This window comes from Dermacentor variabilis, unplaced genomic scaffold (genome assembly GCF_050947875.1).
Source record: "Dermacentor variabilis isolate Ectoservices unplaced genomic scaffold, ASM5094787v1 scaffold_12, whole genome shotgun sequence".
NCBI lineage: Eukaryota > Metazoa > Arthropoda > Arachnida > Ixodida > Ixodidae > Dermacentor > Dermacentor variabilis.
This window is the reverse complement of record NW_027460280.1, coordinates 18984795-19001709: the sequence shown is the minus strand read 5'-3', so window position 1 is coordinate 19001709 and position 16915 is coordinate 18984795. Positions and strand designations below refer to the sequence as shown.

The following is a 16915-nucleotide window of genomic DNA, read 5'->3' as shown; positions in this document are numbered from 1 at the left end:
TATCCAATTTTCCCGCTTTGGATGCTCTAGCAGATGCTGTTTACAGAACTGAAGCATCTGTTTTTGGTGAAGAGTTATGAATATGTAAACTTTGTGCTTCCATTTTTTTTTAACTGACCGATTTTCAGAAATTTTTCAAAAAAAGTTTGAGCTCTAAATCAAAATGTTGCTCCCTACAGTCACTAGAATTTCTTTTTTTCGACAGATTTTACTCCAAATTGGTCTAGTAGATTTCTCATAAAATAATTTCCGCGTTTGGCATGTACTATAACCTTCATATAATGCACTTCAATATAACAAAATTATCGATTTAATGAAGTATTTTACTTTTTATAGCTTGTCCATAGAATGCCATGTATTTTGAACCTTAAAAGGACTGACAACCAATCTTTAACGACCTAGTTTTTTATGGTGCAACAAAAAGCTCACCCCCAGTAGTGTGTTCACCTGCAGCAGTTACTTCCAAAAGCATGTGAATATTTTGTGTGCAGAACTTTTCAATCTGAGCAGCCTCCAAAAAAGGAGGAGTCTCCTCTCCAGCATTGCTGAAAAATGAGAGTGATGCCGATAGCCCGACTCTCAAATTCTTAAAGCTGCCCATCATTCTGCTTTCACAGGAGTGAGTGCAACTGGCGTTAACAGACTAGATTTTGACCTTTTTAACCACTTTAAGGAAGGGCGTGGCTTTCGAAATCAACTTCCTTATTTCTTCGTAGATTTTGATGAAACTTGGTAGAGTTAGTGGTAATGTTTCTGGGATCTTATACACATTTCAGTTATATCTTAGCAACATTTTTATTAACAAATTTTTTTCTCCTTTTGGGCTTGTACCAAGCCTGAAGGACCTGCACTTAAAAAATATGATGGAAGACTTGTTCGAAGCACTGTCAATTCTAAAATGAATAGTTGAGGATGTAACATTCTTAGATTTACTTATTTACAACATGATTTTTGTTAGTTCTCATATTTTATGAGGTGACTCTACAATAGGCATTGATTGTGAATCAATAATTCAGAAAAAAGTGAACTGGAAAAGTAAGAATGTCATGCCCTGAACTTCACTTCAAGGAACATAGTAAAATAAAACGGAATTGAAATAGACCTAGCAGTCTCAATGAAATCAGCGGGACAAGCTGAGCATGAGGCAAAAAAAAAAAAAAAAAAAAAAAAAAAGTTGAGAAACTGGCTTTCAAAGTTGTACCTTAAGTTTTACTTTATCAGAGGGCACCATGGTTGTAGTCATTGATGTCCTATCAAATGCAGCGCTTCTGGAGTGTTTCCCTTTTTTAGTCTGAAGTGCTTTGTTTGCCCTTTTTTCCCTAAAACATCCTTCTCTGCTGCTCTGTGAAGAGCATGTTGGCGAGGTTGCAGACCAAGTGTTACACAAGATCCCACAAAAGCATAGCGGGGCCCAGAATTGTGTTTGCGTACTGCCTTGTTGACAGCTTTCTCTAGTGGAGCAGGGTGGCTTACCCCTTGGCATCACTCACATAATGTCTCTGTCGCATTCAATGGCATGTTTTCATCTTTTTGTAGCAGTGACAAGATGACTAAAAAAAAGGCTTTCAGCAGCATTCAGATCTTTTTTATTTTTTTATTATTTTTTTTGCTGAACAACGGCTGAGGAGCTGCACCTACCTCGAAAAGGCAATGGTACTTGGGCAGCAATGCAGCTGAAGCATGCATGCCTTGCAAGCCAGCACTTATGTGGTTGTTTATCCTGTGCTTTTGCGGCCCAATGTTTGCACCAGCTGCCATATTTTGACAACATTGTATTGTACAAAATGTTTCTCATTTGAAATTTGTGAGGGCCTAGAGAGAGCTGAAAGCAGAATGCAGTGGAATGTTTGTTGAATATTGTGAGCATAGCTAAACGAGACATTCTTGGTCCCTCTCCCCCTTCATTTTTTTTCTAACAAAGATTTGCATTTGCACTTATCATTTTTCTTGCCACCTTCACATCAGATATACTTTGGGTGTAAATTGAAATAATCAAGCCAAAAAAAGCATGAATGTCTCAACCTGCTCTGTAGCTCAAGAAACTGTGACCAAGAAAAACAAATAAAATTAAAGCCAGACTTTGGTGTGCGATGTGCCTGGTCGCAAAGCCCGAGGCGCCAACGTGTGAAATGTTTAGCCATGGGTCTGAGTCTGCGCAAGATGTTCTTGATCGCCGAGTCCAAGGTGCTGATGCACGAAATTCCTAGCCGTGGTTCCAAGGAATATGCTCGCGATGTGCATGGCCAGTGGTCCGAGGATTGCGTGCACAATGTGCTTGCTCGCAATGTCCAAAGCACTGATTCTTCAAAGGCTTAGTTACGGTTCCAAGAATACCGCGTGCGAGATGCTTGGTCACAAAGGCTGCATCACCGATGCTTGGGATACTTATCCATGCATCTAATACATCCAAACACGGACGGACCGACCGGAATTCGGCAATGTCTTCCTCACGCCTGTTTTGACACTAGTCTAGACCACGGTGGTGGAGAGCTTGCGAGTTGTGGAGAATAGACGACACCTCTATGGAGTGAGTGTCAGAGCTATGGCGAAGCACACTGGAGTCACGTGCTAGGTGTAGCCAATCGGAGACTCCAGGATGAGCTTCAATCGTTTGATTTTTGTGTGCTTGTTTCTGTGTAGAGGGCATACCTGAAGCTCGAAATTTGAAGACACAGAAATGTGTTTTCCAATAAGGCCTAGATGGCGGTACTTGGTTGCGCCATTCCAGAGATATTGTGGCTTGAAAGACTGTTTTTCGTTATTTTCTTAAAATTTTTCGCCACCTTGGCTGTTGCAAGAAATTTTTTAGAGCGTCTACCTGGTTTTCAGTAAAAATATTTTGGAATGAGATAGAAAAAGAGCTACAGAAACTGAAAATGTGATTTTCAAAAAATCAATTTCTTGGTATATTTTGCGCGATGCGGAAGCTGCATCCCTCTTAATGTAACAAAGTCTGTTTATACATGATTTAAACATATTGAAATGTTACTGCCACCTTGAAGGAACACTGAGGCAATAGGTGACAGTTCGCGGGTACAGATATGGTTGAATTACATGCGGCTGCTTGCGAGTGCACTTCTCAAATCATGGACCGCGTGACGAATGGTCGCCAAAGCATAGCAGCGAAATGCTCTCGCCTTGATGTTCCGTATAAGTGCTCTTTCTTGTGATCTACCAGAAGCATGACAAGGAACTGAGACAAAACCACCTCGCCCATGGTCTTGCTAGCAAATGAAAAGTGCCATCGATGAGCATAGCTCTTCCTTAGCCATTTTTACCGGAAACCCAGCTTGTTCAAGGCTCAGAAGGGGCTAAGGAACTTCCTTTGCAAACTGCATTGTGAAAGGCAGCAAAACATTTCTTTGGACTCCTTTCTTTGGACTGGCCAATTGTTCGATTCTTGTAGTCCTCACTGTGTCTGAAAAACTGATCAGCAATTGTACGGGACTTTTCCAGTTATGAATAAATTTGCATGAATGCATGTGTGGTACCTCAGCATACAATTTTTAGTTTTCAGGACAATTCAAATTTTATGCGTCTGTAAAATACCTCTCTCATAAAATTTGTATCTAGACCTGACAGCGTTTCGATACCCGTTGGATTTCCAGGATTGAGATCACCTCTGAGAACCAAACCACCTTATCCAATAAAGCTTTTCCCTATCGATCTTCTCCCGTACGTGCCTGTAATTTGCACCTGCCAAGGGCAAATGCACGAGTGTCGTGCAGGTACAGCTCAGTCTACTGTTAGAGGGAACACGCGAGTGAGTGTCTCCGCGCAGCGCCATGTACCAGAAGCAGCGAAAGCCAAGGGCATGCGCGAAACGGACACATGGGCGGCGCATGCCACGCATCATCTGCAGCCCCCCCCCCCATCATTCCGCCTGCACGTGGTGCAATGATGCGCGGTGTGCAGCTGGGCAGCCACATCTCTTGAGCTGCGGTTGTGATGAACACAATCTAAAGGAGCAAAGTTGCACTTGCCAGCCATCTGGTTGCTAAGAGTGTTGAAGTGATCGAGCTTCCACAACATTATACACGGCATAAAGCGATGTTTTTCTGGAGGAAGCTGTGCGTTTAGACATTATCACATGACAGATCGAAACACGTTCACTTTGTGGATGGGCCGTTGCAGTTGATTCAACGAAACGAGCACGAGTCACACCGCTGTTTGTTTTTGGCACTATTTTGCATGGCATGGTTCACTGAGGTCTGGCTATGACACGCTTAGTCTGCTGAGTTGCAGGAAAATGCGAAACACTACGTAAAGCTATCGTTGGCGAATCAGGAAACGTGAACATGTACACAGTCGCCGACCATTTATTCGGACCTCACGGGGCCTGTGGAAATGTCCAAATAAACAGGTGTCCGAAAAAGCAGATTAATAAAAAGAAAGAAAGAAATCCTTTATTTCCAAGCACTTATTTGTGCTCGGCAGTAGGCTTGAAGAAATCATGAATGCGCTTTTGCACGCTGTTCTGTTTACGCGCAATCAGATAAGCCTGAATCTCTGAGAGGGTCGTACGGTCACTATAGGCGGCTGAAAGCACAGTCGCTGCTTGTACACACTCCGCATGCGACGGCAGTGTAGCAATGGTGTGTCATCGTCCGGCAGTGCAGCAGAAACCTGACAAATGCTCTCGCCGGTCGTTGAGTTCTGCGCATGTCAGTACAGCAGTGTCAGCACCTGTGAAACTGTCAAATGAGGCGGTGTCCGGAATCGCAATGCAACTGCTGCGCAGATCTCCGCAGAACATTTTCGGCGTCAGTAGGGAGCACATCGGAAGGCGAAAAATCATAGGCCTCCCAGTACCCGCTTTGCAGCATGCCCCAGCTCAGTCTTTGCGGGCACTGTCGGCGCCATTAGACACTTGACGCGATGTTTCCATATGCTGCGTTAGGTCACCGCAACCTCGACACAGCACACAAAGCAAACACCACCACGCTGTCACGCAGACACTAGTCATACAAATGAAAAACATGGTCAACTCACAGTGTCGTGCATAAAGAAACAAACAAATTGGCTGCTGGATTGTCTTGACATGGCTTACTAAGCTGAGACCGGAACTGCTGTAGCAACTTTATCGAACCAGGTAGAAATGATGATGATGAGTGGGGATTTCCAGTAGCGCCACTTCGTGGAGCAGCAAGGAGGCTTCATTCAAAACAAAAATGGCGTTCAGCAAATCGAACCATGCACTGGTCAGAGTCGGTGCATGGTGCTCTCGATTGAGTTGGCTCAAGGAGTGTTCGAAAAATCAGACGAGAGGTTGCAAGGTGTCCGAACTTTTGGTAGTTGTACATTATGGTCTATGGGGAGAATGACGGTGCCGCGAAGCAGACCGAATAGCGAGCATGTCCGAATTTTTGGAGTCCGAAAAATCAGTCGGCGACTGTATAGTCATTTGAAAGTATTGCTCTTCTGAAAGGATGGTGAGGGAGTGACGTACATAAGCAAATACATACAGAAGACTTTGCAGTTACCGACGGTGTTGTGAATGTGTTTCCATCTGTGGAATGCTCATGCAAGACGCAGCACAGCGATGTTATTTGGCATGCCCGAAAATACCGTTCTCCAAAACGAAGTTCTTCCACTGCCTATTTGCATTCTACGCCACTGCAGCAGAAGTCAGTGTCCTTACATGCTTTCTACATTTCGCGGGTGGCACGCAAATAAATGTTTCTCTTGACGTGTCGGCAGGGCAGCCACGCACGAGTAAAGTGAAGGGGGGTTGGGTAGCAGATGATGCATGGCATGTGCCGCCCCCACGTTGCTTCCCACATGCACTTGGTTTTCGCTGCTTCCCTTACATGCCGCTGCATGGAGGATGTTACCTCTAACAGTGGACCGACCTGTACATGCCAGATATCGATGAATGTACCTGAGGGGTGGGGGAGGCAGAGGAAGTTGCATGTCCACCTAAAAAATGCCTCAATGCTGGCCCGTGAACAAAGGTGAGGCTTGCAAATGCCCTGCAAATATCTGGACTTTCCTTCTATTTATAATGATCGGCTTAATGGTCTATTCATGCATGCCCTCGTACTGTCCCCTAGTTTGGGAGGAGAAATCTTTGAGTAAATTAGGCAAATAGTTGCTATTGTATATACTGTAAATATTTCAAATAGTCGCTCCTTTGTTCTCTCCGCTGGCTCTGTGCTTTCTCTTATTCGGCTCCCTTTATATTGTATCCTCCGTGCTAGCTGATGTTGATGTCTATCAGCTGTCAGCAAGCCAGTTGCAGTGCTGCCAGCAGAATTCTTCTTTCTTCAGCAGCCACAATTAATTCTTGCTTTTTGCACAACTAGATTGCTTGGACTTTTAGTCAGACGTGCATTGTGTGGTGCTTCCTGCACATGGCCATTTGAGAAAAGGGTTGTGGTTGGTGAGAAGACTCAAGATTGCCAAAAATGTTCCTTCGTTTATACATGGAAGGGAACAAGAAAGAATTGAGGTTGCCTTGACGAAAAATTGAGAGAGGTGTCGGGATTTCCTGACATACCCCCTCGATCCACACCTGTGCACCTTATTGGAAAGGCCAATACAAGCAGCTGTGTGATGAACCTCATCTGATGTGCAGAGCTCAGATGTGTTAAAAAGAATGCGCTTGGCCAATCATCATCAGAAGCACATCTGGCTTGGCCACACTGTGTGAGTGCTCAGTAGAATCTCCATAATACGAATTTCTCAGGACGGTGCGAAGGATTCATATCGCCCAAAAACGACGGGATGCAGCAATGACTTGGTCAAACTTTTCTATATTTAATTAATTTTCTTTTTGTTTTTCCTATCCTAAGACCTTTCTTATCTCATGGTGAAATATTACGAAGAAATACGTAGCATAATCTGAGAAAATTGCACTTCTTTAGTGTTGTCTACCAAATCAAGCTACAGAAAGTGCTTTCACACTGCTGATAGTAGCTTTCCATTGACGCAGTGCCACCATCTTAGTATCACCATAAACATGAGAAATCGGAGCTTCAGATAGCCACAGTACCATATTTCTCGATGCATAAATAAAAGCAAAAGAAGTGAGCACAAAATGGGACAACTAGTGCTGGGATTTGTTATTGCAGTCATGTGGCGCATTGGGAGTGTTCCTCTTGGCTGATGTGGATTTGAATCACTCGCGCACTTATTTTGCATGCATTTTGACAGCAGTAAGCAACGCACTTGATGTGTTCCGAGACCAACATTTCAATACGTGTTCCGAGACCAACATTTCAATTTCCACTTAATTTCCAACTTCACGATTAGTGCAGATTCTGCCATTTTGCGCTAGCCGTCACGGAAAAACAAAGGAAACGTGGGAAAACAACACAAATAATGTGAACCTCCACAAGCCACAAATGTGTAGGAAAAGGAGCTGATGAGGAACTCTGATTGGCTGTATGAGCGAGCACTGCGGGGCAGGCCAGGATAACTTTTCGTAAGGGGTGCCCGGGCACCGTACAGTAGAGTTGCGCAGCTTGCCTCGAGTTATAGCCAAATTCCAAGACAGTTTTGTGCCGTTTGAACTGCGATATATCGGCAGTGGCTGCTATTTTTGTTCGATATAACCATACTTTTTGCTATATATTCTCATTGTAACTTCACGGTGGTCAGAAATAGATATAAGGGATAATTCGATGTAAATGGGTTCATGTAGACGGATTCGACTCGGTCATTGAGATTCTGCTGTACTCGCCCCACTGCCATAGCTTTGCTTTTGTTTTCCTTGATTTTCTTTGGTTTGCAAAATGAGAAAACGAAAATCAAACAAAAACCGAAGCAAAACTTACGGTAGGGTGAGCATCCTTGCACCCTGTAAGCAAACCAGATGTGCGTGCTTGTCTCTGGTGATGGCTGATTGATGGCACGCACTGTCTACCTTCAGTTATACTTCGGCCATGTACTCGCTCGTTCCTGTTAAATTGTTAATATATCTGAGCTCTGTATTTCTGCCGATGCATTCTGTTCAGTTGCTAATCCTTGATGGACTTTTAGCCTGATATGTATTTCATGAGGAGCGTTTTCGTGTTGGACTACATTGCTTTTCTTTTCTTGGTGCAGATGAGTACAAAGGACATGCACTACTGGATGCAGCTCGGCAGGCTGACCTGGCACGCATCAAAAAGTACAACACCCCTGATGTAGCCAACTTCAAGCATCCATTCACAGGAGACACATCCTTGGTAAGCTGCCTAGCGCTCTTGCCCCACAGTGAATTTCTCTGTTGTGCCAACAGCCAAACTGCACCAGCCTGCATAGTGGCTATTTTTACTGTGCCAGTTAAAGTACCTACATGTACCACCGCTTTGAGTAAATGCCAAATCAGTAGCTGAAACACACTTTATCTAGCTAGTTAGCACTTGCCATAGAGCAATTGTACTGGGAGAGGATGGCTGGGGACTTGAGGAAGATACGTTTACTGGCCTGTTTACTGCAGCAACTGGGTCCACACATGCAATTAGTGATAGCAGCATGACAGTCACCATGTACCATTTCACGGCAATCATACTTTTTTCTCCACGTGATGTCATGGAATAATCAATGGGACCCCATCCTTGTTTTTTTAAACTCTTCTCAGCCATCAGCTTGCATGTCTGGAGCCTATTTTCATGGTGGGTGCAAATGAGTGATTTTGCTTTCCCAGTGAATTATGAAACAAGATGAGTATCGGTGAGGAAATTGGCTCAGGTTTCTGTCCCTGTGAAGCAAGCTCATACACATTAGAGAGTTTTAGTATAGGGGACGCAAGGCGTTGGGGCCCCTAGCGCTTGGGTGCGTTTGTGTTTGCGTACGCAAGCAGAAACACGTTATAAGTTAGCGGCCCCAAACGCAAGCCGCAGTGAGGTCGCATGCGCTCGCAGCGCCATCAACGTCTAATCTTTGCTGCGTTATCATTTTTTAAAACACGAAATCAAGCATATGAAGTAAAGCACATAAATCTATTCTTATTAAAAGCAGTTAATAGAGAGGTTTAGAGTGTACGGTATTCGGGTAAACGCAGGCTGGGGCGTTGGGGCGGAGCCATGAACGGGGGCGACCTGCATGGTGCAGCCACCTGGTGGCGCAAAGCTCAAACAGACAAAAACAGCTAATATTGCGGTAACGCCCCAACACCCCAACTGTGTTTATCCGAATACCGGACACGCTAAACCTCTATAATATATATAAAAACGACGTCTGTCAACACTTGGCGAAAGATTTATTAGATTATCTACCCGCTAGCTACTCGTAAGTTCTCCTACACCGCAAGAGTCATGTGGGTAACGTGACCACTTAGGGGCAGTGATGTTTTAGGCCGGCCAAACAACCCAAGGACGCAAGTAGACGTAGCGGTCTGCGCATGCGCAGTACCGTCGCCCCTAGTTCTTGCGTACGCAAGCCGCTTGCGTCCCCTAAACTAAAACTCTCTATTTGCAGCATCACATTTCCTCTTTTCTATTTCTCTCTTTCTCTCTCTCACTCTCTTCTACACTTCTCAGTGGCCGTACATGCGTTTATTGCGATGTTGGTAGACGTCAAAGTCATAGCACAGGCCAGTCTCAAGTGTCATTTCCCTTGAAATGGGAGTTTTGTCTTCTCTTAGTGAGACGGAGGCTCCTTTCTCACAACTATGGGTCCAGCACTGGTTGTCTTTTTCTTCCTCAGTGTTGTTAGGTTGTCTGCAATTTTTTCTGACCTGCAGCGCGACGTTACTTAGGTGACAACCTGCTAGCATTTTCTCAGTAGTCACCAACTCTATGCAGATTAACCAGGCTGACCCTGAAAAACATTTCCAATACAGAGGAGACTTCTTCAAGTGTCATCTTTACCATTGTGATACATGTTAGTCTCTTCGACAAATTGCTTTGTCATACAGTTAAAGCTCTATATAACAAATTTCTTTATACAGTTGAATCTTCTTAATTCGAACATGCTTAATTCAAACTTTCGGTTTATTTGAACTGACGCTGTTCTCTTGTCAAAGCTATGTGTACTCCAGTGGGCGAAAATGCCTGGTAATTCGAATGCGCATGCATTTTCGAGGGTTAATTCGAACGTACTGCACTCTGACAATGCTCTTGGCAGCGCGCCAAATCACGCAGCGGCACCTCCAACTAACGTTCCTCAGACCCCGCCATAGAGGGGGAAAAAAAAAAGCCGTGGCGGAAATTTGTGTGGAGGCCGTGTGCAGGCGCACATCACATTACTTCTGTTCATGATGGGTTAGGGACTTCTGTTAGTGTTGCGGCACCGCCATCCGACTTTCTGGACATTTTGCCATGATTAGGTCTGAAATGGCATTAATCGAAGCCTGCACCACCGCCATTTTGATTATTGCGCCGCCTCGAACCGGTGCTCTCGCATGCAGATCCGCTGGCAGCCGTAGCCATACCACAGCAACTCTAGGCCTAGGTACTTCGACGTTCGCTACTAAGGTTCTTGCTATTCGGTGCCGTGTTTTTCATTGAAACAATTCGCTGCTGTTAGCAATAAAGCCAACCCCGCCTTTGTAATCCTCGCCAAAGTCTTTGGAGCGCGTATGGACAACGCCTTACATAACGCTGGTTCCCGAAAGTCAACTTCGCCCCAATACGGAAGTCTTATGCGGTGAAGCATACCAAATGTTCGAAGGGGCAATCGTCACTTGGCATATGTTTCATTTTATTATACACGTGTGCACCCACCGTCTCCTATCACAGTACGAGCACCGATACGCCTAACAACTGACTGTAATTTGCAAATACGTGTGAATAAACCTTGTGGAACTTCTCACTTATGTGTTAGCAATGCACATGCACCACTGCAGGAAAGTCCTCCATTCAGTTATCTTCCTTTAATTCGAACTTTTAATTCGATAAAATTTTCAGACCCCTTCGAGTTCAAATTATCGCGATTCGACTGCCATGAAATTCTCTAAATAATGAAGTATTTAATTCTTGTAACTTGTCTATACAACACCATGTATGTTGAACTTCAATATAACGAAATTTAACTGTTGCTGCAAAAGAATACAGAGGCACTAAATATAAGCCGCCGTGGATGCAGATGCTCAAATGGTCCAATTACATGCAGTTGCCTGTGAACGCGCCTCTCAAAGTAAGTGCTGTGCAACAAAGCGGCCACCGAAGCGGAGCAGTGTCCTCAATGGTAGCAGTGAATTCAGCTGGTCATGGCCTCTGAAATCTTATGCTACATGTTGCCCGATTTCAGAAACCAAAACCGGCAAATGCAGTATCGGCGCAGCATGTCATGCATTCGTATCGTTGCATTCTACGCTGCATAAATTTTTGTATTCCAAGCATGCGTTGCGTCAGCACCTGATTATTATGTGTTTTTGTTGTGGCCATAACACTAATAAACATGAGTGGGTACTACACTCAAACCTCATTACAGTGAAGTTGAAGGGGAAGCCAAAATTACTTTGTTAAAAATATTGACTATTGCCCTTTACTGCAGTATATGGGTATGCGCAACTCCGATGCTCCGTATGTGATTAATTTTTAATACAGCAATAGACATTCCAGCGTGTGAAACTTGCGACTTTTTAGCACCTGACGTGACAGCCTTTCCAATAGCCTCCTCCCGTTCCACTGTGATGGTTTTTCACTTCCACGTTCCACTTGGCTCGCTCATATTGTTGTGAAACTGGCAAAACAGTGACATGGTCTAAGTGAACAGCTCGCACGCTGCAATGCGAAGTTCATCGTGTTTTGAGCAGCACGTGGCACACAATACGGTGCGCAGGCTACACAGCCGGGCAAGTACTTTGGGGTGACCTTCATGACTTTTGGAGATGCAGTAAACCCTCGTTGTAACGAAGTGAACGAGATGACAAAAAAATTTTGTATATGCGATAATTCGACAAAAGCGACTACTCCATAAAAGGTAACAAAGTATAGCTGAAATAGCACAACTCTGCGGAAGTCTTAATACGGGTGTCGTGTTGCGCATTTTCGATTGCAAATTGAGCCAGATTGGGATAGAATTTCTCCGTCGCCATTGGCTTCTTTGCGCAAGCTGTGGGAGGGAGCCAACAGGTTCTTGGTTCGGGTGACTGGGCAATGCTGAGCAGGACGCGAACAAGGTGAAAACAGGAGCACCTAGAGGCGGCCACCACGTTTTTGTTATGATGCTGATGATGGTGAGAGCACTGTGGAAACAGTGTGGGCAGCAGCAGGTCACAGCCAGATTGTGATTGGCCGTCTCCTGCGATGGCTGGTTCCACAGGAGCACCTAGAGGCGGCCACCACTTTTTTGTTATGATGATGGTGAGGGTACTGCGGAAACAGTGTGGGCAGCAGCAGGTCACAGTCAGATTGCGATTGTCCGTCTCCTGCGATGGCTGGTTCCACAGGAGCACCTAGAGGCGGCCACCACATTTTTGTTATGATGGTGAGGTTACTGCGGAAACAGCGTGGGCAGCAGCAGGTCACAGCTGAATGCCGGAAAGTGTGTCTTCTTTAATTTGATTACATTTCAGATCACAAAAATATACAGTAGAACCCCGCTGTTATGTTCCTCACTGCTGTGTTTTCCCGGCCGCTACGTCGTTTTCATCCGGTCCCGGCATAGCTTCCATAGGATCCAATGTATAAGGAACCCCGCTGTTACGTAGTAGCTGTGAAAATGTTCCCGCATGATACGTCGCAACTGAGCACCCTGAACCCGCCTGGGCTAAAGTAGGCAATGCGCTCCAACCACCATTTTGGCTTTCGACGAGTTTTAGCCAGGCTTGGCCGGGCTTGGCTATGGAACTGGCTGCAAGAAGCCGCACACCAGTTCGAGAGGCCGCCACTAAGTGGCCATTCGTGAAAAATGCTCTCACTATCATCACTGTGATTATGGTCACCACATGGTTGTTGGACAGGTCGACTCCTCTTCTATCGTGCTATCGTCATTGCGCATTAAGCCTTGTGAACGTCGAACTTGTGCTTAGATGGCGTCGCGCAAGTGGAAGGCGCTTTCCCTTGAGGAAAAGCTGGACGCATTAAACGCAGTCGAGCCTGCGCAGAAGAGAGTCGACATTGCCAAGGACCTTGGTCTCGCACCCTCGAGGCTTAACAGCATCGTCTCGAAGCGTGCCGAGATAGAGGGGAATGCCGCGCTCTTTGGCTCGAAAGCAAAGCAGGCTCATGGCGCCAAGTATGGAAACCTCGACGAGGCTCTTATCTGGTTCAAGCAAGCTCGCGCTGCCGGTGTCAACTTCGTTGGCACCATTTTGCGCAGAAGGCGATGGACATAGCCGACAAACTGGGCATCACCGACTTTGCGGCGTCCAATGGCTGGATCGACCGTTTCCGGAAGAGGCATGGCATTGCTTATAAGATGGTAAGCGAAGAAGCAGCGAGTGTCAACATGGAAGCAGTGGACGATTGGAAGGCCACCCTATCTGGAATAATTAAGAGGTATGAGCCTCGTGACATTTACAATGCCGACGGCGTGGACTGCAGTGAGTGCGTCAACTGCGCAGCACTGGTTGCGCGGTGTGGCTTTCGTGTGGACGGCAAGATGGAAGCTGCCACAGAAGCTGAAAAGTTGCAAACTGCCACTTGTGAAGAAGAGCTAGCTGAGGCAATGAATGCGCTGGGTGCCACGGGAGTCACATATGACGACTATGTCGCCGTGGATGCTGTCGTCGTCACGTCAGAGTGTCAGAGCATCGCCGAGATCGTTGAGAACTCGGTCGCGAGTGAAGCCGCGGACTGCGATGACGATGAGGAGCACGAGCCACATGATGCCGGGGAGTTGCCAAATCCTAGCTTTGAAGCCGTCGCGGCTCTGGACCTCCTCCGCAGGTACGTCGCACCTCACAGCGACGCTGACAGCAATGCGGCCTTCCAGGCTATTGAGAAACGTGTGGTGATTTCTAGCGAGCGAAAGAAACGGCAAGCCACCATTCTGGACTTCTTTAAGTCCTAAGCGCACTCTCTGGAAATAAATTGTCTATAGTTGAAGCTGCACTTTTTTCATTCATTTTCGGAGCTTTCCTCACTGTTGCGTTTTCCTGGCTGTTACGTTTTTTTTCCCCGGTCCGGTGAAAAACGTATGAAGGAGTTCCACTGTACCATTGAGGTAATTTATCGAGAGCACCCTGTGGCACTGTATGCTTCAACGGTGCTGCAGGGTCTACTTCAGTGCAGCTGCAACATCATGCAGTTGCCAAGCTTTTTTCTGCGACATCTGCGTAACTATACACATTATTTTAGAGGCTTGAGGCACTGTATGAAAGGTAATAGACGACACCTAGTACGCTATACTTCTTTAAAAACGAGTTTCATATTCATGCCACATGCTACCGCCATACACACTGTGCTGCATTTTTACCCTGCTTTGTCATCACAATAGTCGTGTGCCCTTAGCATATCATGATTGATATGAGTACAATATATTTTCTATGTTTTGCATGCTGCACGCTAGTCACAGGAAAATCTCTAGCTCATATGTGTTTACGTAAGACTGACACGACGCAAGTATGAGCAGCATTTCACACCAACAGACACACTCAGCAACATAACCAATTAGTGGGCCAGTGCAGTGTGCACAGGGTAGAAGCATTACTTTTTGTGTTTTTTGCGCAGCCAATTACAGGCACTTTATTATTTTCTCCCTCACAGTCAATAGAGTACCCAGAATAATTAGCATACCATTCATGTACGACATCGCTGAGTGGTGCACCAGCTCTGTTAGCAATGACTCAACATGCTTCTAATGTAGCTGAGTGGGTATTGCATGTTACAGCAGTTCAAGCACCCACGAATTGCGTGGAAGAAAGAAAAGAAGTCATCAGGCATTGATGTGTGCATAGCCATGTTTTTGTGCACGCTAGTCATATGCTGCTTTCCTCCGCTGCAGGGACGTCTGCGTGAGCAGGCGTTTGGTGTGTTGTGACACCACGTATGTGAGCAGAGGGTTGGACCCTTTCTCGTGTAGTTGTGCGCAGCTTAGCCATGTTTGGGGAAAGGGGGATCCTGGGGGTTGAGCCGATGCCAGGTGTGTGGACCTTTAAGCCCCCCCCCGGTGGAGGCAACACACCTCTTTGGCCTCGGCTTCACATAGACGGCACCTTCAGATTGACCTGCCTGGAGGAAATCAGTAGTTGCCTTCTCCTGTCCTCCTCTTCACTCTTCGTCTTTCTCTCTCACTTTTAATCTTTCCTGTCCTCTCCTCACTTCTTATCACTTCCGAGTTTCTCGGCGGCAAGGGTTAACCTTGTGTGGCTAGACAGTCTTGGTTATGCTGTATTTGGTTATAGCAGCGATGTATGGCTGGCGTAGGAAGGGCTTCCCTTGAAGGAACTTCTGTCACATGGCTCCATAGTGGGTGGTTGGCATCGCTGCCCAAAACCCCATCAATACTTATGGAGAATGCTTTTCCTAAACTCCCTCAGAAACGAGTGCACACCGAAGATGTCTTTCAGCTTTTTGGACGCCAAGTCCACAACTTCCCACATTTCCATGTAATTCACTCGGAAAAACCCGACAAACCAGTGCGAACCATTTCACAATTCCTTGTATCAAAGTCTTTGACTGATGTTTTTGGTCCCGGTTATAAGGTGTCGAGCCTCCTGGAGCTCCGCGATCAAAAGCAATATGAGAAACTGCCGAAACTAGTGTCATTTTGGGAGACCCAAGTAACAGTAACCAGCACCGTACTATGAACACAACCCGCGGCCTTGTCTCAGACAATGATTTGCTCGAGCTGACTGAGTCTGAACTCTTGGAAGGCTTTAGTGAGCAGAATGTTACTAATGTCAGAAGAATTAAGATGAGGCGGGATGGCAGAGAAATCCAAACCAAGCACCTGATAATCACCTACAGTTCAAGTGTCCAGCCCGAGTCCATCGAGGCCGGGTACATCAAACTTCGCGTTAGGCCATACGTGCCGAATCCCCTTCAATGTTTTAAATGCCAGCGTTTCGGCCACAGTTCGCAGAGCTGCTGAGGCCGCCAAACTTGTGTGAAATCCAGTGCCCATGAACACACCTCTGAAGCTTGCAAGAACTCTTTCCACTGTGCAAACTGTGATGGGTAGCATGCCGGGTACTAGCGGTCGTGTCCATGCTGGAAGAAAGAAAAAGAAATTGTGACGATAAAAGTAAAAGAATATTTAATTCAAAGAAGCATGCAGGCAGGTAACCTACCTGCCGAAGAACAGCTTTGCCGAAGTGGCGCGTCAGAGGCGGCACCACAGCGGCTTCCGGCTGCTGTCCGGCCCACATGGGATGAGCCGGCAGTGAAGCCATCTGCCCTCCCTGCGGTTGTAGCTAGCGCTGCTCCGCCACCCCAGCAGAAGGGGCCATCGACCTCCGACCGGTGGCCTAAAGGAGCAGCAAATCCACCCATTGCCCTTAGTTGACGGCCAAGGGACTACCTTGGATGACCAGGCCAATGCTCTGGGCAAACACTTTGAGCATGTATCAAGCTCCACACATTACACAAGATCATTCCTCAAATATAAACAATTAGCTGAACTTAAGGCACTGGATCGTAAATGCCGTCTGGATGAACCATACAATTGTCCTTTTAATGTTGCCGAGCTTAAAACTGCCTTGAGCACATGTAGAAGCTCTGCACCGGTAGCTGATAGAATCGTATGACATAATTAAAAACTTACGCACTGACACATAGATGACACTTCTGGCACTTTTCACCTCTATCTGGGCTGGTGGATACCTGCCATACTCATGGAAGGAAGCTATTGTTATTCCCGTCTTGAAGCTGACCCACCCTTGGCGGCAAGTTATCGCCCGATAGCTCTTACAAGTTGCCTGTGTAAGCTGTTTGAAAAAATGATTAATCGTTGACTCATACATTTCCTTGAACTGAACAATATGCTTGATTCCTATCAGTGTGGCTTCAGAGAAGGGCGGTCCACGGCTGATCACCTTGTGCGCATTGAAGGAAGTATCTGTGATGCATTTGTACGTGGCAATATGGAACCTTGCGAG

General features: G+C 46.0%; 1 protein-coding gene across 2 annotated transcripts in view; it reads left to right on the top strand.

The window, feature by feature from the left end:
- Tnks (tankyrase) overlaps positions 1–16915 on the top strand; it is a 332402-nt gene that overhangs the window by 84450 nt on the left and 231037 nt on the right. For both annotated transcript variants that reach the window (XM_075676418.1, XM_075676419.1), the window contains exon 7: positions 8050–8171. In XM_075676418.1, coding sequence (XP_075532533.1) covers positions 8050–8171 — 122 coding nt within the window. The remainder of the gene's footprint in view (positions 1–8049; positions 8172–16915) is intronic.